Genomic DNA, 24257 nt, shown 5'->3' on the forward strand with positions numbered 1-24257 from the left:
CATTGTGCAAGGTTACTGGAAAAAGGCAGGAGAATGGCACTGAGTCATTATGCTCATTTGGAGAATCAGCGTAAACACGATGGCCTAAATGCCTCCTTCTGTACCGTCACGATGCTATGTTACTTAGCAGCAGCCAGTGACCTTTGACAGATCTCTGACGTCAGCGCCGGCGGTTTCCGGGCGCGAGGAGGCGGTGTAGGATTGAGCGGCCGGAGAGGGACGGACGTCGGCCGGAGAAGGACGGACATCGGCGGCCCTGACTGCAGGCTGGGCCCCCTCAGGTAAACTCCTGAATGAGTTTCCACTCCCATCTCCGGAGCAACCCACTGCGATGGTGGGCGGGAGACCGTTGACTGTGATTGACGGGGAGATCGACCAATCAGAATGGGCCGCACGCCGGCAGCCGTTACGTGATTGGCCGGCTATTGCGAGGGGCGGGTATTGGCGGGGTAGCAGGATAGGTTGAGAGGCCTTACCCCGGCTTGTCTCCCCTGGAGCCAGATGGCTGTGAATACAAGCGGATCGTCATTGGGGTGTGTGTTTATTTAATTACAGTGCTTCATTCTGCGCCTGTTAAATGGGAAATCCGGTTAGCTCTACAACTGAGGTCTGATGGAGAGCAACTCTATCTACTGATAAATTTCTGGCTGCAGATCGGAAGAACCCAGCAAGAAATAAGATCTCTTTTGAATTGTGAGCCAATGAAGTTTGACAGATTTACATTAGACTCTAGTCTTTTATATAATGTATATGAAGATATTTCCCAATGGATGATAGAATACATAAAAGCCCAGTTTTCCCTTCATCCACCATAAGATATTTTCTTATACGTTTTAAATGTATTATGTACCCCCTGGTGAATTTGTTGTGTGAGTTTTAGTTGAGTATCAAACAGTGGAGGGACTTCACAGCTGAGTTGCATCCAATTTGGATAGGAATCAGATGCAGGAGTCCTGTTTGGCTACCTTTTCCTCCCTTTACTATCCTCAACCCTTCCAAGGTTGCAGGGACTAATCGTAAAGTCCCTGCCAGTACTTCAGATGAGGTAAGCTAACTCAACATAGGTCACTAACGTAACCTGTGACCTTTCTGATCTTTATGGCTCAATCCCTCACCATTTAAATCAGCTGAGCCATTGAAGTGGCTCACAACAGGTACAACTTATGAAAACCTTATAAAATTAGTGATTTGTAGAGAATTTGGATTAATTAGTTAAGAGAACACTCCTGCTCTGCTTAATGAATGCAATGCCACATGATGAAAAGATACAAAACCCTCAGAGTGACATGTATTATGCCATCTCCTACAGTAACCTGTTGTGAGCTTGTTTCTGAGTAGAGATGACTGACTCCGTGACTCAAATTGGATCAGGCTGTGTGCTGAGGAATTTGAATCTTGAGGATATCCTACCTGTGTCTGGATCAGTGAAGATATTCAGGATATCTTGCCTACATTGGAATCAGTAAAGATTTGCTCAAATTACTAGTTTAAATTAGTTAGAATTTGGAACACACAACCATCTCAAAAGAAAAATATATGCCTATCGCATCTGAAAAGCAAGGACACAAGTTGCTGATGGAACTGTCTTGTATTTCCAATGTTTTCTGTTTTAATTTTAGATTCCCTGCAGTTTTTTAATTTTTATCTCAAAATGCAGTTCATTTTGTGCACATTCCTCGTCTCCATGGTAGCAAAACTCCATGAGTGGAAATCCTCTTGAATCACAGTAAGGGTCCCACCCAAAATAATGCTCTTTTCATTCAGGTGCTGCATTTCAATTTTTATTTTAATTCCTCATATGGCATTTCCACAGGAAAATTTCACTCACTAACAGAAAAATACACAGCTTGGAAAACACAGTGCCATAGAAGAGGTCACATTATACACAGGGTATCGATTTCTATTTGGCCTACAGTGTAAAAACCACAATCCCTGTGCCTTCTACCCTCAATCAGCCTTTTATAAATGCACAGATGTTCTCACATAAGTATACCCAACACTAGAACCTTTCCCGATGACTCTGTGAGTTTATCTAGTGAGTACCCAAGTCACGCAGAAAGCTTCCAGATTCCTTTCACAGATTAGCTGATCTCTTGCATAACAGCAGTAAGGGTACTATGACTAACCGTATAATTCATCAGTTACAAAGGGGAAAAAGAGCCTCTAACCAGTGATTCCTGCTACAGTAAGGAGGAGTAACTTTTGCTAAACGACAGTATCCCAGTATAGAGGGGTGACTGTCCCTGTGGGACTGTATCCCAATGGGATTCAATGTCTTGAGTGAAGAAAATTGATGAAAAATATCAAAAGAAGAAACATTTGCAGACGTTGGGCAGAATTTTCTGTGCCCGCTGGTGGTGGGCATGATAGGTGGTGTGAGTGGACAGTATGGCGGGATCAGTTTCACGATGGCGGGAAGGCAGGTCGCGATTGTACGCTCAGCCTACTGATGGCGGGCTGCATTTCCCGCAATCAGTTGTTGGGAACCTCATTGTAATACATCAGCATATCATTGCCAGACCATCCCACTAGGCCTTGCACCCCCGCTGGGTTGTACACCCACATCATCGGGAAAGTACGCCGACATGTTTCACAACAGCAGAGGCGATGTGCACTTGGTGGTCTGCACTTTGGGTGAACTGGAGGTGTGTGCACAGCAACATTCTGCTGAGCTCGCCAGGGTCGCCTGTTGCTTTGCAAGCTTCAGGGAGGGTGCCTCCAGATTCCTCTTCAGAGGTTTCTTTGGGGTTTGATTGGAGGCCCTAGGTCATGGACTTTGTCAGCTGTTTGGCTGATGTACCTGTGAAAGCAAGGAGAGATAATTAGTGCATGACAGTGGTCTGTGAAAGAGGACACATCACTCACAGCATAGCTGTCTGATGGCTGTTGCACTGCTGGATCCTCACTTGGTAGAGCAGCGCCAACCTCACCGTCAGCACAGGACCGGTCCTTGCCGGCCAGCTGGATGGCTGTGTTTTCAAAGTCCATGAGGACCTTGATTTCGGGCATTCAGCCACCGGTCTTCGACCTCATTGTGTGCCAGCTTGTCCTGCATGGATAGAGATGGGGAAAGTTTAAGCAGGGATGCCTGCTGTGCCAGATGATAAATGTGCCTGGCCTTTACGGGTGGTGAGTGGTCCCATGGACGGGATGAGGACAATGACGGTGAGTGCGAGAGAGCGAATGGTGATGTCCCTTGAACTGGCAGTGAGTGAGAGCCCTGTGGATGTGTGCTAGGATTGTGAGTGTGTGTGTTGAGAGTGATGAAGAGTGACTTACCCTGGCGGAACAGAGGGGATCATCCATCCTCTTGTGGCACTAGGTGGCTGCCCTCTTCTGAAGGACATTGGCACTGACCACCACTGCCACCGCCTCCCAAGCCGGATTGGCCACATTACTGCCCATCCTATAGTCAGAGCGAGGGTACATGACATCCCGGCGGGCCTCCACAGCATCCAGCAGTTGCTTGAGGGACCCGTCATTAAACCGTGGGGCTGCAGTCTTCTTGCCTTTGAGGGCCATGTCTCCCGGGCAGCAGTAGTGAGCTGAAGCAAAGAGTGTTGTGCTTGTGGCTGGCCTATAAACATGGCGCCTAGTGTGATGCATTGGTGGAGTGATGGTGGGCGGGTGAATGAGCAAGCCCGCCTGCCATGGGAATGGTGTGTTTCCTGGGAGTCCATAAATAATGAGGTGGGCTTGGGGCGATACGGCGTGAAAACCCACCATCGCCGTCGACGGGCAGCACGCTGTTTTACCTGCATGCTACCGCACTTAGTACAAATTTGGGAAAATTCCGCCTTTTTTAGGCAAAACTAGTGGTATTTTGAAAACTGAAAATTCCCCATTACAGTTTTCATGTGGTGTTCTAGGATACAGTGTTGTCAGTGTGAAATGACCCAATAATCTGGTTATGATCTAACAGACTAGAAATGTTTTCTAATGACTTCAGAATGGTGGAGTGTCAGATTGTGCTAAGACCTTATTCTGCTTTAACTTACTGGAGCAACTGATTCAATGAGTACGATTCAGTAACGGAATCAGCTAAACTGGAACTAACTTTGTATGGAGTTACAGATGATTTATAAAAAGATTGAAAAATCCACAATTATTGTGTCCTGGGGTTTGACAGTTGTTTTACACTGAGAACCGTATGGTCCAACTAGTATAAGTGCTTTTACTAAAGATATAGTTTTACTTGAATGTTCCAACATTTACCACAATATCTGACTAACTGGGTAATGACTACTTTGTAAAGACACTGACACATACTGTGAATGTCTGAGTCATGGGGCAAGCTACCAAAATATTTCCCAGTGGAAAGTGCAGCTTCCCATGGTTTACGCAGAGAGATAAAAATCCAACTGCCTAGCAGAACACCAGAGTCCTGTCTAACAGTCAGAGGGACACCATCCATTTGGTCGTGCTGCATATTTGGGTGAGAATATTGCTGTGAAATGGCTGGGAGCGAGCTGTATGGGTAGATGCTTACATGCTGTATTTTTCCGACAGTGATGCTCTTCAGAGAAGTTTGACAGAATTCACATGTAAGACAAGTACTTACATTTTATTACTTGTTCACGGTTGTTTTTATTTATTTAGATTTTCCCTTACTGTGCCAATTTTCTTCTCTCCTGAAGGAGTAGCTCTCTCAGGGGTTTGGTTCCTGAGCACTCGAGTTGTGTTCCCCGTGTTGCCACTCTCACTGTAGTTCAGTTTCACGTGTGCTGACTGTCACTGGAGGTTTCCGTTCCCTGGATACTGACTCTCCTTGGGGTTTGGGTACCCCATGTGCTGATTCTCAGTGGGCTTCGGGCTCCCCGTGTGCTGGCTTGCACTTGGTTTTGGCTTCCCATGCTTTGATTCTCATTGGGATACAAGTTCCCTAAAAATTGAATTTCCCTGATGTTTGGGTTCCCTGGGTGCTGTCTCAGACTTAAGTTTGGCCTCCATAGGCACTGATTCTTGCTTGGGTAGAGTTTCTAGTCACTAATTCTTACGAAGTGGGAACTTCCAAACTGAGCCAACATCACAAATATGCATCCTAGAAGGATCAGTTGTTAGTAATCAGGAGTCAGATTATTTTTTCATCCTCCCTATTTTGCAGGCAACAAAGCCAATTATAAAAACCCCCCCCCCCCCCCCCCCCAACCAAACACAGCCCGAGCTCTGCTGGCTCAGCACAACTAAGATTGAAGCTGGAACCTTGCTGCACTATTTGACTTGGATACTCACTGGAAAAGCTCTGTGACCCACCATGAGAATTGTATTTTCTGTTTTTGAAGTTAATGAAAAGCCATGTAGTGTTGAGTGCTTGGTAATTGTGGAGCCTCAGTGATGCCTCACTACTTGGGCCGAATAAATTAATACAAAAATAAAACCAGATATTATTTCTCAAGTGCAAATATTTATTTTGTTTCTGCAGTTTGGCTACGGCAGCACTGGTGATACGCAAAGCTGATGCAGCATTGGTAGGAGAAATCATTTCAGTAGGAAGACTGATAACCTACCGCAAGATTACTGAACTCTAGTTTGACAGCAGAAGTACCAGAACCTGAGTGTCCAGCTATATTCACATTGCTTGCCCAAGTTTCTTCAGAGACAGCTAACATAGTCAAAGTGATCCTGGATTTATCAAACACGGCAAAACAGTTTGTAACAATGAGTGAATTCTGGTTATGCTTTAACTGCTGCATCGCAGAACAGCCGCAGCCAGTAAGTGTGTTTTTTAAGTGAATGAATCCCATAATTTTAACTGTTTATTGAGTTTATTGTAGTGCAGAGCTATACGTTTGGATTTCAGTGGCTTGTTATATACTTATTAAAGAGAAGGGGCAGGGATTAGAATGGAATATCTGCTTTCAGGTTTGTATTCCTGGGAACTCTATGATATCGGATTTGTGTTTTATTGAGTGGGGTGGTGAGGAAAATTAGAACACTAACCATCTATAATACATGCAATGTCTGTAATGCTTAGTTACTCCTTAAAGTACTTTCTACAGAGACTAGATTGATTGCATATTTATATAAATATTTATATTTAGATAGGGTATAACTTTCGTCATGAGAATGCCTCATGGCTGTTTGTATTAATAAATCTATTGTATATTTATGGTAATCTATGGGATGTAATCACTTTACAATTGACATATCCATGTGTTGTCGTAGTGCAGGACCTCACTCCTGATCTTGGTACCTCTTTTGACAGAAAAGACGCAGACGAATAGACAGAAGTATGATTGGAGAGCCAACAAACTTTGTTCACACATCTCACATGGGGGCTGGAGATATGTTTGGGGATCGAATGAGCTCTGTAAGTGTCTCTAAAAATATTTTAAGGGTATTAAATCTCTTTTGATTGCTGCTTTGTTATTTTATCTGTTTTGGAACTGGAGTGGGGCTGAGAGGGTGAACAAGCTTCTAAGACCTTAATAAGCCATATGAAGTCAGCCACAGGCACCATGCCTGCCTGCCTTGTTTGTCAGCACACTACCATCAGTAAGATTGGAAATTCATTGTGTGGGGAGACTGCAGATGCTAAATTCAGTTTTATTTTAATGTTACTGTTCACTGTAGTGTTGCAGTATGAGGGAGTTCAGTTGTTGGTTCTCAGTGTTACCCACTGAGTACTTCAACTACTCGGATTCAAGAAATAAAAGGCTTTTGTTACATTTTATGTCAAGCCAGGATATAAATGGCCCATTTGGTATATAGTGGCACTCATACTCTGAGCCGCCTTCTGCTCTAACTACCTCTTCCCACCCTGGCCCCATATCCCTCCATCCCCTTCTCCTCATGGATCAAGCCCACCTCACTCAAATGCATCGGTGTTATATGCTTCACCCACTCGATGTGGCAGCAAGTTTCACCACTGTGTAATTAAAATCCTCCTAAAATTCTATATTTGATCTGTTAGTATCCATGATCCACTTGGTCTGGACTCACTTTGAGTGGAATTAGTTTTTTTATATCCACCATCTTGAACCTCTTCACTGATCAGGTTTCCTCTTAATATTCTCTTTGCAGAGAAAAGAGTCCTAAACAGCTTAATCTTCTCTGATATTTGCACCCTCTTAGTTCTGGTAACATTCTTGTGAATCTTTTCTGCACTTTCTCCAGTTTTTAAATATCCTTTATATAGAATGGAGATGAGAACTGCACAACAGCACGCTTAGGTATGATAATAACAAGATTCTATATAAATTCAATATTAGCTCCCTGCTTTTGTATTCTATTCCTCGCGAAATGAACCCAGTTCTTTGTACTCTATATAGCCTTAACAACCTGTTTTGTTACTTTTAACAATTTGTTCATTTACAATTCCCAGATTTCTTTACTCCTCTACCCCATTCAGTTTCTCGACTTCTATGGAATAAATGGCCTTCCTATTCTTCCTACCAAAATAAACCAACTCACACTTGCTATATTGAATTTAAATTGCCATTTATCTACCCGCTCTGCAAGCCTGTTTATGGCTTCCTTATTTTGTACAGCTGGTGACATTATCAGCTTTATTCCCCCAATTATATATTATCCACAAATGTTGACATCATACCTCCAATTTCTAAATGATTTATGTGTATGATGAAAACAGTGGTGCCAGCATGATCCCTGCAGGACATTCTACTAGTTTGAGAAGCTTCCGTTGATTCCTTGTTTTGTTATTATCTTTCAATTCATTCTGCCACTTGGTCTCTGACTCCACATGCCCTGATCTTTGTAATGAACCTCTTATGTGGCACCTTTTTGAAGGACTTTTGAAAGTCCATGTTTACCACATCCACTGCATTAGCCTTGTTTATTATTGTTTCTTCAAAGGTTTCAATAAGGTTTGTGAAACGTGATCTTTCATTTAGAAATCCAAGTTGACTATTTTTATTATATTCTCTGTCTATAGATGTTTTGTTATATCACTAATGCTAGTCTAACTTGTCTGTAGTTCCCTGGGTTAGTTTTATTTCTCTTTTGAAGATTGGAGTTATATTTGCTGTTCATCAATGCTCTAACACTATTCCTTTGAATTTTACTGAATTTTTATAAATTCTGCTGGTGTTTCTGCTGCCTCTTCCCCAGTTTCTTTGACTATCCATGATTACAATCCATCTGGACCAAGGTCTTGTTCTCCTTAGGTTTGACTAGTTTGTCTATTATCATCTTTCTTCCTATCTTAACTGTTGTAATATCTCTCTGGATTCCTTCTACCATTGTAACTTTCTCTTCAGTAAAAGTTGAGGCACTGTATCTGTTCATTATCCCTGCCATTTCATTATCATCTCCTGTGAGTTTATCTTGCTCAGCCCTGAGTTGTCATATCCTTAACTTAATTGTCCTTTTGTTATTTATGTGTCTATAGAATATTTCTCTACTTTTTATATTTTTTACCATTTTTATTTCATCTTTCCTCTTTGCCTTCCTAATTTTTTTAACCTCCTTTCTAAGCTAGTTATATTCCCTTTTGTCATCCTCTCCTTTCTGTGGTGAGGCCACAGCTGGAAGAGTGTGTGCAGTTCTGGTCACCACATTATAAGAAGGATGTGATTGCACTGGACGGGGTGCAGAGGAGATTCACCAGGATGTTGCTTGGGATGAAACATTTAAGTTATGAAGAGAGATAAAAACAAAAAAAGCTAAAAGCTAAGTTAATTGATTTCTTCTCCACCGATGCTGCCAGACCTGCTGAGTTTTTCCAGGTAATTCTGTTTTTGTTATGAAGAGAGGTTGGATAGACTTGGGTTGTTTTTGTTGGAGCAGAGAAGACTGAGGGGCGACCTGATCGAGGTGTACAAGATTATGAGGGGCATGGACAAGGTGGATAGGGAGCAGCTGTTTCCCTTAATTGAAGGGTCAGTTACGAGGGGACATAAATTCAAGGTGAGGGGCAGGAGGTTTAGGGGGGATGTGAGGAAAACCTTTTTTACCCAGAAGGTGGTGACAGTCTGGAATGCACTGCCTGGGAGGGTGGTGGATGCGGATTGCCTCACATCCTTTAAAAAGTACCTGGATGAGCACTTGGCACGTCATAACATTCAAGGCTATGGGCCAAGTGCTGGAAAATGGGTTTAGGTAGGTAGGTCAGGTGTTTCTCACGTGTCGGTGCAGACTCGATGGGCTGAAGGGCCTCTTCTGCACTGTGAGATTCTGTGATTCTTACTTATGTACCTTAAGTGAGCTCTTTACTTTAGTTTTCATTTTAACCTCACCTTTTTATTTATCCATGACATCTTATTTTTTGCTTGGTTGTTCTTATTTTTTAATGGAATATATTTCCCCGTAAATTCTATTAACCTCTATCTTAAATATTACTCATTGTTCTTCTTTGTTATTTTACCATCTTCCAATTTACCCTCCTTATCTCCATCCTCAATCCCTCGTAGATTATTTTTTTCCAGTCTATTCCTTCTTGCCCTGTCTGCAGCCTTTGACATGGCAGACCACACCATTCTCCTCCAAAGCCTCTCTACTGTTGTCCAGCTGGGTACGAATGCTCTTGGCAGGTTCCATTCTTGTTTATCTATTTGCAGCTAGAATATCAGTGGCTTCACGTCCTCTCCCACACCATTATCTCTGGTGTCCCCCAAGAATTTTTCCTTGGCCTCTTATTTCTCAACCATGTGCTGCCCCTTGGCAACATCATTGGAAAGCTCAGCTTTAGTTTCCACTTGTTTGCTGACGACACCCAGCTCTATCTCACCACCACCTCACTTGACTTCTCCACTGTTGCTAAATTATCTGACTGCTCCCACATTTAGTGCTGTATAATGTTATCAACAATGTATAATTTTAGGTTGAATTCATATATATATTAGTGTGTTAAGAAAGGTAAAAGTGGTTTTAGTTTCATTTAGGGTTTGTTTCTGAACCTTGGTGCATGGGAGTCCAGAGAGGCTTGTGACTAAAAGGTTTCAGGTCTTTTGGGTTTGTTTGTGTCTATGCATTTTTAATGAGGTCTTACAAATCCTGAAGTTAGAGAGAGGGGTTGAAAGTAATTCTGAAAAAAAAATAGAAAAGCTCTACTATTGCCTAGCAACAGTGATCCAGTAACACAGACACAGAAAAGAAAGGAGTTGAGAGAAGGGGTGTTCAGTGTGGGTTAGAGAGAGAAGATAGGGATTTGAAACTCTGAGAAGAAAACTACAAGGCCATAGGGACAGTAGTTAACTGAATCAAAAACAAAAATACCTGGAAAACCTCAGCAGGTCTGACAGCAACTGCGGAGAGGAATACAGTCAACGTTTCGAGTCCGTATGACTCTTCATCAGAACTAAGAAATATAGAAATGAGGTGGAATATAAGCTGGTTGAAGGGGCGGTGGGGTGGGACAGGTAGAGCTGGATACAGGGCCAATGATAGGTGGGGCTCTCCGCTTCTTCCTCGAACAGAGGCCCGAACAATCCCCATCCACCACTACTCTCCTCGTTCTGGCTGAACCTGTTCTCTCACTAAACAATTTCTCCTTAAACTCCTCTCACTTCCTCCAAATAAAAGGTGTGGCTATGGGTACCCGCATGGGCCCCAGTTACGCCTGTCTCTTTATGGGGTATGTGGAACATTCCTTGTTCCAGTCCTACTCAGGCCCCCTCCCACAACTCTTTCTCTGGTACATCGATGACTGCTTCGGTGCTGCTTCATGCTCTCGTCTGGACCTGGAAAAAATTATTAATTTTGCTTCCAATTTCCACCCTTCCATGGTTTTCACATGGTCCATCTCTGACACTTCCCTTCCCTTCCTTGACACCTCTGTCTCAATTTCTGGTGATAGACTGTCCACCAATATTCATTACAAGCCTACCGACTCCCACAGCTACCTCGACTACAGCTCCTCACACCCCGCTTCCTGTAAGGACTCCATCCCATTCTCTCAGTTCCTTCGCCTCCGTCGCATCTGTTCTGATGATGCCACTTTCAAAAACTGTTCCTCTGACATGTCTTCCTTCTTCCGTAACCGAGGTTTTCCAACCAGGGTGGTTTACAGGGCCCTAAATCGTGTCCGGCCCATCTCCCGCGCATCTGCCCTCACGCCTTCCTCTCCCTCCCAGAAACATGATAGGGTCCCCCTTGTCCTCACTTATCACCCCACCAACCTCCGCATTCAAAGGATCATTCTCCGCCATTTCCGCCCCCCCCCCCCCACCCCCCCACCCCCCAGTGCGGCATTCCACAGGGATCGTTCCCTCCGGGACACCCTGGTCCATTCCTCCATCACCCCCTACACCTCAACCCCCTCCCACGGCACCTTCCCATGCAACCGCAGAAGGTACAACACCTGCCCCTTTATTTCCCTCCTCCTCACCGTCCAAGGGCACAAACACTCCTTTCAAGTGAAGCAGCATTTCACTTGCACTTCCCTCAATTTAGTCTACTGCATTCGCTGCTCCCAATGCGGTCTCCTCTACATTGGAGAGACCAAACGCAGACTGGGTGACCGCTTTGCGGAACACCAATCTGTGTGCAAGCATGACCCAGACCTCCCTGTCGCTTGCCATTTCAACACACCACCCTGCTCTCATGCCCACATGTCCGTCCTTGGCCTGCTGCAATGTTCCAGTGAAGCTCAACGCAAACTGGAGGAACAGCACCTCAGCTTCTGACTAGGCACTTTACAGCCTTCCGGACTTAATATTGAGTTCAACAACTTCAGATCATGAACTCACTCCTCCATCCCCACCCCCTTTCTGATCCCCCTTTTTCCATTAATTTATAATTTTTTATATATTTTTTCCCCCCACCTATTTCCATTATTTTTAAATGTATTTCCATCCATTATTTTATCTCTACCTTTTAGCCTATTTCGATCCCTTCCCCCACCCCACCCCCACTAGGGCTATCTGTCACTTGCTTGTCCTGCTTTCTACCCTTAATGTCATCATTAGCACATTCCTCAGCTAATATCACCACCGTCAACACCCCTTTGTCCTTTTGTCTATGACATCTTTGGCAATCTCTTCTTTGCCTCCATCTATCACTGGCCCTCTAGCCAGCTCTACCTGTACCACCCACCTTCAACCAGCTTATATTCCACCTCATTTCTATATTTCTTAGTTCTGATGAAGAGTCATTCAAACTCGAAACGTTGACTGTATTCCTCTCCGCAGATGCTGTCAGACCTGCTGAGTTTTTCCAGGTATTTTTGTTTTTATTTCAGATTTCCAGCATCCACAGTATTTTGCTTTTATCTGAGTAGTTAACTGAATAATCAGTTATAGGACTCAGTAAAGTGATTGGTTTAGCAGAAGTGCGACTGGAAAACTGAGTTTAGGGGACTCATTCTGCAGTTGAAGGAACAGTGAGTTTAGAGTGTAGTTTTGGGTGTCTTGGGGAGAGATACAAGTTGGGTGAGAAATATTAAATGAATGCTCAGGTATTCACTGAAAGAAAACTGTTACAGCTATGCCAGTCCCAAGCGAGAAGCCTTTGTGTCAAGCTTATGGTAACTCTTCACTGGTTTATGTGTCTGTAAAGATATTGCGGGGGCCAAAGAATAGTGGAAATTTGAATCATTGTCTTGCGTTTGTATTGTGATCTTTCCAACCTTTTTTTCTGGTGTAATAAACCTTTTCTTGTTTTAATAAATATTTTATTCTTTGTATTAAAAGTTCATCAAAATCCTGTGAATATGTTCAGTAACTTTCCTCCACAGTTTCAAAAAAAAGTGGTCTATCAAGTCAGGTTTCACTCTGGGATCTGACTTGTCCAGTATTAACAGCAGCTGGGATTGTAACAATAAGCAGAAATTTCCTCCAATTAAATATTGGGAAGAATGAAGGTATTGTTTTTGGTCCCCACTCCAAAATCTGTTGCAGATGCCTCGTTGTTGGGCTTGAGGAGATTGTAAAGATAGAGGGGGACAGGAGTGCACTGGAATAATCAAGTCTAGAGGTAACAAAGACATGAATGAGAGATTCAGCAACAGATGAGCTGAGACAGGGATTAAATTGGGCGATGTTTTCGAGATGGAAATAGGTAGTGTTAGTGCTGACATGAATATGTGGTCGGAAGTTCATTTCAGACTTAAATATCAACTCCATTCCTCTCCCTAGCAACAGTCTGAGATCAAACCAATCTGTTCACAAACTGGCTGGTCTCTCACATTCTACCTGTGCAATGAGAAAGGCTAATTTATAATCTTGTTGTAAAGGAGCCTTTAGGGAAGAGTGATCATAATATGATAGAATTTTATATTATGATTGAAAGTAAGGTAGCTAAATCAGAAAGTAAATCTAAACAAAGGAAACTACGAAGTTATGAGGGGCAAGTTGAGTATGGTAGATTGGGAAACTACATTAAAAGGTATGACGATAGACAAGAAATGGCTAGCATTTAAAGAATTAATATGTGGTTTACAACAAATTTACATTCCTTTCACGCACAAAAACCCAACAGGAAAGGTGCTATAATGGCTAACGAGAGAAGTTAAAGATTGTATTAGATCAAAGGGAGTGGCTTATAAAGTTGCCAAAAATAAGTAAAAATAAGCCTGAGGATTGGGAGCTATTTTGAACTCAGCAAAGGAGGACCAAGAAACTGATAAAAAGAAAATAGAATATGAGAGTAAACTAGCGAGAAACATAAAAACAGACTGCAAAAGCTTCTATAGTTATGTAAAAAGGATAAGATTAGCAAATACAAATGTGGGCCCATTACAGACAGAGACAGGAGAAATACTAGAGAACTGAGGGACTAGTGAGTGTGAGGAACTGAAAGAAATTAGTATTAGTGAAAAAGAGTACTGGAGAAATTAATGGGATTGAAAGTTGATAAATTCCTTGAACCTGATGCTCTGTATCTCAGTGTTGAAAGAAGTGGCTGTAAAGATAGTGGATGTTTTGGTGGTCATATTCCAGAAGGTAGCAAATGTGACCCTCTATTTAAGGAAGGAGGAAGAGAGAAAACTGGGAACTATAGATCTTGAGTATTGATGAAAAAAGACACGTCGAAGCTTTTTGTCTTGCATTCATCAGGACATTTGTAAGAATACCAAATGTAAAGGTAACAACAACAGACCTGTTAGCCTGACATCATTAGTAGGGAAAATGCTAGAATATGTTATAAAGGATGTGATAACTGAACACTTAGAATATAATGATCGAATTTAGCAGAGTCAACATGGATTTATGAAAGGGAAATCATGTTTGACAAACTTGTTGGTGTAACTAGCAGAACAGAGAAGGAGAAACCACTGGATGTAATGTATTTGGATTTTCTGAAGGCTTTCGATAAGGTCCCACACGAGTTTAGTCAACAAAATTAGAGAACGCGTGCAATTGGGGTAATATACTGGTATGGATTGAAAATTGGTTAACGGACAGAAAACAGAGAGTAGGAATAAATGGGCCATTCTCAGCTTGGCAGGCTGTGACTCGTGGGGTAACGCACAGATCAGTGCATGGGCCCCAGCTATTCATGATCTTTATCAGTAATTTGGATATGGGGAACAAATGTAATATTTCCAAGTTTGCCGATGAGTGAAATGATAGCTGTTGTCTCCAGAATGGTATCTGGTTGAGTGGGTGGAAAGGTGGCAGATGGATTTCAATCCAGAGAAGTGTGAGGTAATGCATTTGGGGAGGGCAAACAAAGCTAGGGAATACACAATAAATGGAAGGATATTGAGAGGTGTGGAGGAAGTGAGAAAACTTAGAATGCATGTCCGCAGGTCCCTGAAGGTGGCAGGACAGGTGGATAAGTGGTAAAGAAAGCACATGGAATGCTTTCAGTTATTGAATGAGGCATAGAATACAAAAGCAGGGATGTAATGATGGAACTGTGTAAAATGCTGGTTAGGCCGCAGCTGGAATTTTGTGTACAGTTCTGGTTGCCACATTATAGGAAGGACATAATAGCTCTGGAGAGAGTACAGAGGAGATTTACAAGAATGTTGCAAGGATTTGAAAATTGCATTTATGAGGAAAGTTTGGATAGGCTGGGGTTGTTTTCCTTGGAACTGAGAAGGCTGAGGGGTGACCTGATTGAGGTCTACAAGATTGAGTGTCCTAGACAGAGTAGACAAGGGTGCCCTGTTTCCCCCAGCGGAGAGGCCAATTACCGGGGGCACAGATATAAGGTGATTGCTAGAAGGACTGGAGGGGACATGAGGAAAAACTTCTTTACCCAAAGGGCGGTGGGTGTTTGGAATTCACTGTCCGGTTTGGTGGTGGAGGCAGAAACCCTCAACTCATTTAAAAGGTACCTGGATCTGCACCTAAAGTGCTGTAACCTGTAAGGCTAAGGACCGGGTGCTGGAAGGTGGGATTAGAATAGGCAGCTAGTTTTTTATTTTTTATTTTTCAGCCAGCACAGACACAATGGGCTGTAATTTTTCTATGGTTCTAAACTAGGTGGGAATGCGTGTTTTGAGGAGGATGCAATGGGCTTCAAGAGGATTTAAAAAGGCTTAGTGAGTGGGCAGGAACATGGCAGATGGAATATAATGTGAAAAAATGTGGAGTTATCCACTTTGGTAGGAAAAACAGAAATGCAGAGTATTTCTTAAATGATGAGATTGGGGAGTGCTGATGTCCAAAGGGACCTGGGTGTTCTTGTTCATGAGTCACTGAAAGCTAACATGCAGGTGCAGCAAGCAATTAGGGAGGAAATGGTATGTTGGCCTTCATTGCAAGAGGATTTGAGTACATGAGTAAAGATGTCTTGCTTCAGTTGTGTAGAGCCTTGGTGAGACCGCACATGGAGTATTGTGTATAGTTTTGGTCTTACTAAAGGAAGGATGTACTTGCCATATAAGGGGTGCAATGAAAGTTCACCAGACTGATTCATGGGATGGCGGGATTGTTCTATGAGGAGTGACTGAGGAGACTGAGTCTGTATTCTCTAGAGTTTCAAAGAATGAGAGGTGGTCTCATTGAAACATACAGAACTCTTACAGGTCTTAACAAGGTAAATGCAGGAAGGATGATTCCCCAGGCTGGGGATTCTAGAAACCGGGCACATAGTCTCAGAATAAGAGGTAGGCCATTTCTCCAGTCACACATTAACCCTTGGTCTGCCGAGCACCTTTACATCACAGATGCATGCAGGCGCATACAACATCATAAAACAGTGGAGGCTCAGTCATTGAGTATGTTCAAGACAGAAATCAATAGATTTCTAGAGTAAAGATATCAAGAGATATGGGGATAATGCGGAGAAATGGCGTCGATGTAGAAGATCAGCCATGATCTAATCGAAAGGCACAGCAGGCTCAAGGGGCCAAATAGCCCACTCCTGCTCCTGTTTCCTATGTACCTTCCGTAAACTGGAGGCCATCCAAAACTCTGCTGCCCTCTGTCTTAACTTGCACCAAGTCCTCTTCACTTATCACCCCTGTGTTCGCTGACCTATATTGGCTCCCAGTCATGTAATGTCTTGATTTTAAAATTCTCATCCTTGTTTTCAAATCCCTCCCAGGGCCTCACCCCTCCCTAACTTTGTGACATTCTCCAGCTCCACAACCCTCCGAGGTATCTGCGCAGATCTAATTCTATTGTCCTTATTATATCTACTTCATCACTTTTAATTATTTACTTCCATTCCCCTGTTTGTCACTGATATTCTATATGTTGCTGCATGGTTAACCTAATATTCTGTTATTTTTCATTACCCCTGCTTTATTTTTGTCAGCTATTTTATTATTACTTCACATAACTTTTTCTATTTCCTGAGTATTTATGTTATCTTCATCTCTTTTTATATGCTCATCTTTGCTCACATCTCTATTTTTCCTTATCTTTAAATTATTATGTCTACTTGAACCCTTCCCTCCCTCCTTTATTAGTTTATAGCCCTATCAACAACGGTGTTTATACTTTCTGTAGTGAACACGTATTCGTTTATAAAAGATCCAGAGCAAATACCACCAACATCAATTTGCACTTCTAATGTAGCAAAACATCCCAAATGGCTCCACAGAGGAATGAAGAAAAATTAGCTGCCAAGCTGAAAGAAGAGACATTAGTCAAGGTGACTTAAAGCTTGGTCAAAGAGATGGGTTTTAAGGCAGGTCCTAAAAAAGAAAGCTGGAATGAGAGAGCGATTAATTCTAGAATGTGGGGTCCAAACCAGCTTAAGGGTGGCTGTCAATGGTGGGGAAAAGAGAGGGAGTGATGCGTAAGAGGTTGGAGTCCGAGCAACTGAGAGTTTGTGCAGGAAGGTCAACAATTCCATCCCTGACTCCATCCACCAAAGATGGAGGTGGAGCTTTGAAGTCTTGCTCTCACCTACAGATCATGTGTCAAATAGAAGAGCAGATGAAAGGTTCTGATATTACCATACAGTGCCTCTCAGTTTTCAGGATGTGGCCAGTGCACTTGTACAGGGAGAATGAAACATGTCCTAAAATGTTGTCATTGCTCCACCTAGCTGTGATAATTAAAAAAGTTTTTTTTTGTTCTATTTTTCTCCCCTCCCCTCCTCTGACTGACTCACGTTGGGTTATACTTCCAGTACTACCTAAGTGGCTGTTCTTCATGTGTGAGTTCCGAACATGAGTATTGTCTATTCAGCTCTGAGAAGATCCCACACTTAACCTGACATCCGCATATTTCAGCTAGGGTCTCTGGAGGGCAAGCTTGAGGCCTAATGACCGACTGGCCTACTTCTGCTCCTATTTCGTATGTTCATATGATCATGAAAGACTAATTTTTTTTCATACCCAGTCTGGAGGCACTGAGGTCGATTATAGTATCTCAAATAACTCAGTACAGGCTATGGATTGGACCAGGTACCTCAGTGTCTGCCCTGTCACTTACTGAAGAAAGTGCTTCTAAATGAAAGATCAAATGATTGACTTGCCATAGAAGTGACAACTCATGATGCTAGCCCTGAGGGAGTTAGTAACAGGCCTGATATGTAGAGCATTGGTAGCTTATAAAACGCAAATATTTTCAAAAAATGCTTGCATTTTGAACAAGCTAAAGTGAAAGAGTGCAGCTTTCACAAAAGGAATTAGAATGAAAACTACAGGTGGGTAAATTTTGACAGTACAGTATTACATTAACCTGATCTCCCATACTAATACTCTTCTTTCTGTTACAGATTGATGTACATGGCCAAATGCAATCTAAGGGTGGCTACAGTCACACAGTGCCAATTAGTATTCAAACAATGCAACTCATCGATACGACTGCAGCGTAGTGTTACCTGGCTAACGAGTTACATAACTCAGGTAAGTATTGCTGTTACTGTAGTTCTGATTATAGACTCAAGTCACTATTACCATGGTGCTGAGTTACAGAACTCGGGCAGAGTCGGGGTGGGGGGAATCCATTAATAAAAGACACTATTACCATGGTACTGAGTTAAAAAACTTGGGTAAACCTATTAATAAATATCACCATCTGCTTAAATAGTAGTTCTACTCTTTTCTCAGCTTCACTGCTGACGGTGCTGACTCTTGCTAAGGTACAATTTATCAGGCACCAGCCACTCACTTGAGTGTCCATTCTTCATGAGTGCACACAGAGTCCTGGCAGGATATTAAACCATGGAGGGCATTGCAGTTAAATCTGATTCTGTCCTTGGTATTAACACATATGCACTTTGCAGTAGACATAACTAAAGACCTGACTGATTTTTCTCCTCCCTGACTCCTGGAGGCTGCCTTAGCTGAAAACAAACTTAGCACAACCCAGAGAATAAACCTAGGCTCTTCCTAGCCTGTATACCTCATTACCATCATTACCGCATACACTGAAAGACTTTTCCAGGCCAGAGAAAAAAGGTAAGAAAGGTAAGGCACCAAGCAGCCCTGAAATAACAAATAAACTTATTTGTTCCATTTATTAATTTTATTTTGCAGTTCAAAAACATTTTTTTAAATTGCTTCATCATGGCTGTTTTTCCAGCCCCTCTTCAGCTACCTCTTTGTTTATTTCCAGTGATCTATTATCAGTAACCTTGCTTGGGACGCACATGCAAATCTTAGCTCTTGTCTCAGTTTATGATCATGCTTTGGTGTCAAAATTTACCATTGTAAATTGCTATATTAACTTTACCCATTCAGTTTTACTATGCCAGATGTCACAATGCATTTGAAGGTCGTGACCATGAGATGCTCTGTGTGGAGAATTTCTTAAGTCTCCCAACTTCAGTGGCAACTTCTGTGAAAAGAGTTTCAATAATTGACCACAGTTAATGGCACAATCAATTTATTAGTACATAATTAATATTCAGGTGCTATTGTACTATTCCACATTATATTTTTTGAATAGATTAATGTTTTCGCATACTGTGGCACATTGTAGTGGTATTCCATATCACTGGGTCAGTCATGACCTGACCATGTAAAAATTTGGCCAGCAGTTAGAAGAAATTTGTTTTGTAACTTATTTATTTGGATTTGCTGTTTGTTTTATCTGCATAAGTGACATGTACAAAGCAATCTCATAGGGTAAAACTTACTTATCTCCTGAATATGTGGGGTTTTTTGTACCACATTGCATCCTCCCTTACTGGCTCTTGTGACCCAAAAATAAAAGCATCATTTGAGCTAGTTGCTTTATTCTTTCCCTCAGGAATCTACTTAATCTAGTTATATTTTAATTGCAATTTTTCTCAGCCCAGTACAGCAGTGACTTTATCATTGCCTGAAAAATTCAGAATCCACTTTGTGCTTCCTCCTCCTTGTGGTTATTACAGTAATTACCTTAATACACAGTGGCTGGCAACTTAACATATAAAAAGGAATTTATTCTTTCTATTATAAACCCAGCAAAGAAAAGTGATCTTTGTCTTCAGACGGTTCTGAGAGTTTATTCATTGAGATGCTACAGACAAGGAAAGCAGGTTCTGTTCCTGACCCGTGCGACTAGCTGATCACAGCTGACCATTATAATTGGCCTCAGCATACCCAAGATAGGGGGAAGAAAACCAGGCAGAGTTTTCCCTCTTGATCACTAACATAACTGTGTAATATGGTTCTATCTGACTGTGACCATAGTTTCTCCCACCATCCTCCTCCAACACCTCTCCACCATTGTCCAGCTGAGTGGGAATGCCCTTGCCTGGTACCACTCTTATCTATCCAGTCTTACCCAGAGAATCTCCTTCACTTTTCTTTCTGGAGGCCTAAAAGAATCTATTCTTAGCCCCCTCTTATTTCTTCTTTACATGCTGACATCATCTGAAAACACACTGTCAGGTTCCACACTACACTGACAACACCCAACTCTACCTTACCACCATCTTTCTTGACCCTTCCATTATCTCTATGCTCTCAGACTACTTGACAATGGTCTAGCCCTGGAAGAGGCAAAATTTCCTCCAATTAAGCATGGGCAAAATCTTAAGCAATTGGCTTTGCCTCCTGCCACAAACTCCATTCCCTCACCCCCACATTTCCCTCCAACTGTTTCTCTGGCCACTGTCTGGGACTGTGTGCAACCTTGACATCCTAATTGTCAAGTGACACCCTGAGGTAAGCTTCCTATCTTATATCCTCTGTATCACCAATACTACCTTCTTCCACTCTGTAAAATTACCCAACTCTGCCCTTGCCTCAGCCCTTCAGCTGCTGAAACCCTCATCCTCCAAACTTGACTATTCCAATCGTCTCCTGGCCGGTCTCCCATCTTCTATAGTTATGTTCTTCTACATAAACTTGCAGTCATCCAAAACTCTGTTGCTCATATCCTAACTTGCACTAAGTCCTTTTTACCTGTCACCCTGTGTTTGCTGACCTACATTGGTGCCAGGTCTACCAATGCCTTGAACTTAAAATTCTCATTCACATGTTCAAATCTCTTCATGGCCTCATCCCTCCCTATCTGTGTAACCTCCTCCAGTCCTACAAACCTCAGAAATTAGCATTCCTCCAATTCTGACCTCTTGTGCAACTTCAAGTTTACTCACCCCACTATTGAGGGCCATGCCTTCAACCATCTAGACTCTAATCTCTGGAATTCTATCAATTCCTCGCCACTAGTCACATCTCTTTTAAGATGCACTCTAAAAACTTTGTCATTGACCAGCTCTTGGTCACCTGTCCTCCTTTGACTTTGTGTCAATTTTTGACTGATTAGGCTCCTACGTGCCTTGGAGATTTTATGTTAAAGGTGCTATATAAATGCAAATTATTGTTGTAACAAGTGAACCCCTAGCTGGAAAGTGCCTGTGTGACAACATCAACTGAACACAATTTCTTCTGATAGTTTTGTAGGCATAAATCAGTCTAATTAATCTTTTCCAGCAAAAGTTTAATTCTTTCTGGTGTGTTTTTAAACATTTCTGTCACTTTCCACTATCTGACCCAGCTGATATCTGACCTGGTGTCTTAGCCAGCTGGACCTGACTGACATCTAAGCAGCTATATTTGATCCTTATCTTAAAGTACATATTGTTTCTCTCTTTTTCAGATTCCCCTGTCTTCCTTAAAGTATTTCTTTGACCCACTGCCTCTCCCTGTCAACGAAGCCAAGATGAAGTTTGCGCTTTGAGTATTAAAGGACTCAGCATTGTGTTAAAAGTAGCCACATTCCTTCAAGGGGAACCTACTGCTCGTGATACCAGCTGACGTCTACAGAGAAACTGTCCCTTGTATTTCCTGAATGGAACTACATGTTTGTTTTTTCTACGATTTCCTGAATCAATCAAATTAGAGGTGGTTTTTGTCCTTGTGCAGTTTGTTTTCTGACTTGAATAAATCCTGAAGTTGGAGATTCCCCCACACAATGAAGAAATACAGCTTTTCACCAGACTGCAAATGACTGTGTTTTTGTGTTTTGGAATAATGTTGAATTGTCATGTTCTGTAGTTTTACTATATAGGCAGACTTTCTTTTGATGCTGTCAAAGATCCTGAATTTTAGTGTGGAGTTGCAACTTGAGTGGGATGCAGGAGTTCAGGTGACTTGATGAGAGGGTACAAACGTTTTAATAAAAATTGTTTTTTTTTAAATTTACTCCCTCGCCCAACATCCAGCTTTCTCCTCTGCACTCATGAAAGTGCTGACTCTCGCTGGGTCACAGCTCCCCGGGGGCTGACTCTCGCTGGGTCACAGCTCCCCGGGGGCTGACTCTCGCTGGGTCACAGCTCCCCGGGGGCTGACTCTCGCTGGGTCACAGCTCCCCGGGGGCTGACTCTCGCTGGGTCACAGCTCCCCGGGGGCTGACTCTCGCTGGGTCACAGCTCCCCGGGGGCTGACCCTCGCTGGGTCACAGCTCCCCGGGGGCTGACTCTTGCTGGGTCACAGCTCCCCGGGGGCTGACTCTCGCAGTGTCACAGCTCCCCATGTGCCAGTCACCCTCCAGTATCTCACACTGGTATCCAGTTTTCTTGTAACTCAGTGAGTGTTCATGGACCATTGAATTTTACAGGGCATTCCAGCCAAGGCTAATTTTGTCCTTGCCTCACATCCACATGCAAACTTTCGAGCAGGAATTACTGGATATAGATCCTGAGGGAGGATGCTGAATGATTTCCCCTCCCTATCTCAGTAGCACTGAGGGATGGTAGCACAGCTGCTGTTGCCTTTCTCTCAGTCAAGCTTGAGAAAAGTTTAGTGAGGCTGGGCATGCAGGGAGGCAATCCTTCTGCTGTTCTTAGTTTCTGAACTGAAAGGGGATAGGAATAGAATTTTACTCATTTGTTGTTGTGTTTGATGCTGTGTGATCACAAGAGGCTATGTCGTTAATGAGAGTAGTTGTGTTGTAGTGGAATGTGGAGCATGAATGTAGCCTCTGAACCTGCACTAACAGTGCTGCTCACTTTGAAAAGGTGGAGTGTGATTGCTGAAAATGAGTGAAAAACATGCACAAGCTGGGCGAACACAACAACTGCCTCCGCATTGACCTACCCACGGGGTAAAAACTTCTCAGGTTGACTTTTACGACAGGTTAACTGCTGTCCAACTGCAAGCTAACACTGGAATCACTTGTGTGGCTGTGGTTGCTCTAGAGTATTAACATTTGATTGTTTTTACAAAAATCTGGTGCAGTGCATTCCTCTAGCTACCAGCCTTTGGTGACCTGCTATAAAGCAGGCAGTGTACAAAGATTGGTACAGGAATCTTGTTGTTCGTGAACTAATCTGCTTGCTAATTTGGTTTGAAAGATCCTTGTAAACCCTCCCTTGCCCTCAATCCGGTGTGTGCCTCTCGCACTCTTTATTCATTGGTGGTTCTGTTATCCAGTAGCAGCAAAGCTCTTGTATGATCAGCAGCTCCTTGGCTGTGCTGGGAGCTTGCTAATCATACTAAATCTCTGATTTTACAAAGTAAGGAACTTGTGGGATCTTGCACAACTTCCCGAATAGAATAAAACCATACGTGAGACAGTAAGGTCTCTTGGTCATGATAGGTTTACCATCATTTACCAAACTCAAAACTGGATGGGAATGGAGTGGAGCTAGGTAGAGAGATGATCTGAGTGGAAGGGACAGGATGGAGGCAGGGTATAGTTGGGATAGAGTAAAAGTGCAGGGATTGGGATAATGCTTTGAGTTGTGAGCTTTGCTTTGCTGATGGATGTAAACTCATTGAAACCTTAATAAAATAATCAGTGTCTGCATATTAAAAGTGAAAGGATGTCTATTTTAAAAATGTTGATGTTTTTTATCTGTTGCATATGTGAGAAATATTTTGATGACTGTGGGTAAAACTGTATTGTCTATAAGTTCTGCTTTGTAATAGTTTGAATTAGATCTAAATGAGGCTCACTACTGGTTTTTGGATTTTAAATTATTTTTTCCCTCTGCTGTTGTTAAAATCTTGAAGGTCTTATAATAAATGTAAAGCCAGAATATGACAAAGTATTTGGATTAGTTTATTTACATAAAGATCTGTACTTGCTCCAAAGTGAGCACACCAGATAGAGGCCAGGATTTGCTGGCCCCGCCATGGCAGGACCCACCACAGGGGGCGCAGTGGGCCAGCCAAAAGTTCATTGATGGCAGGCAGGAATGGAAAATCCGCCAAAGGTGTCGAGGTGTTTGTCAAGCAACTTGGTGCCATTTTCCTGGGCATGTATTACAGTTGTCCAAAGAAGAGATCTGGCAGTACAGGCTCACAGACCCTAAACTGTCACTATTCTCCACATCATTAGTGCTGTTTGAAGCCGCTGTTCTAATTTGTCCAACACACCTGTTCACCTTGTGAGGTGAAACTGATCATACGGGAATCTGTAATCAGTGCGTTTTTACTACAAAGTACCTGGGACAATCTGAGCAGCAGGAACTTCACACTTAGAACTTCTGCATGGTTCCACGTTATCTCAGAATAGCATCGAGCTCTGAAATCGCAGCAGGAAGATACTAATTGATAGCCATGGGGGAGA

General features: G+C 42.6%; 1 protein-coding gene across 4 annotated transcripts; it reads left to right on the top strand.

Annotated features, from left to right (window-relative positions):
- Positions 1 to 136: 136 nt before the first annotated feature.
- Positions 137 to 23734, top strand: LOC144688825 (CDC42 small effector protein 2-like). Of its 4 annotated transcripts, none has more exons than XM_078555798.1 (5): positions 137 to 281; positions 5423 to 5712; positions 6206 to 6310; positions 18025 to 18154; positions 21342 to 23734. In XM_078555798.1, exons 2-4 carry the CDS (start codon positions 5659 to 5661, stop codon positions 18121 to 18123), a joined length of 258 nt encoding a protein of 85 aa, XP_078411924.1. In that variant the 5' UTR covers positions 137 to 281; positions 5423 to 5658; the 3' UTR covers positions 18124 to 18154; positions 21342 to 23734. The 4 variants fall into 4 exon arrangements, with proteins under 4 accessions (XP_078411924.1, XP_078411925.1, XP_078411927.1 ...); XM_078555799.1 differs by lacking the exon at positions 137 to 281 and adding an exon at positions 429 to 533; XM_078555801.1 differs by lacking the exon at positions 137 to 281 and adding an exon at positions 595 to 693.
- Positions 23735 to 24257: the final 523 nt, after the last annotated feature.

Source organism: Cetorhinus maximus, chromosome 13 (genome assembly GCF_964194155.1).
Source record: "Cetorhinus maximus chromosome 13, sCetMax3.hap1.1, whole genome shotgun sequence".
Lineage (NCBI taxonomy): Eukaryota > Metazoa > Chordata > Chondrichthyes > Lamniformes > Cetorhinidae > Cetorhinus > Cetorhinus maximus.

What these genes read in the sequence shown, in the direction of transcription:
- LOC144688825 (XM_078555798.1), top strand. Translation starts at nt 5,659, where the DNA reads ATGAGTGAATTCTGGTTATGCTTTAACTGCTGCATCGCAGAACAGCCG. An exon ending in TCGCAGAACAGCCGCAGCCA is followed by an intron (nt 5,713 to 6,205) that starts GTAAGTGTGTTT and finishes CTCTTTTGACAG; the next exon opens with AAAAGACGCAGACGAATAGA. An exon ending in TTGGGGATCGAATGAGCTCT is followed by an intron (nt 6,311 to 18,024) that starts GTAAGTGTCTCT and finishes TTTCTGTTACAG; the next exon opens with ATTGATGTACATGGCCAAAT.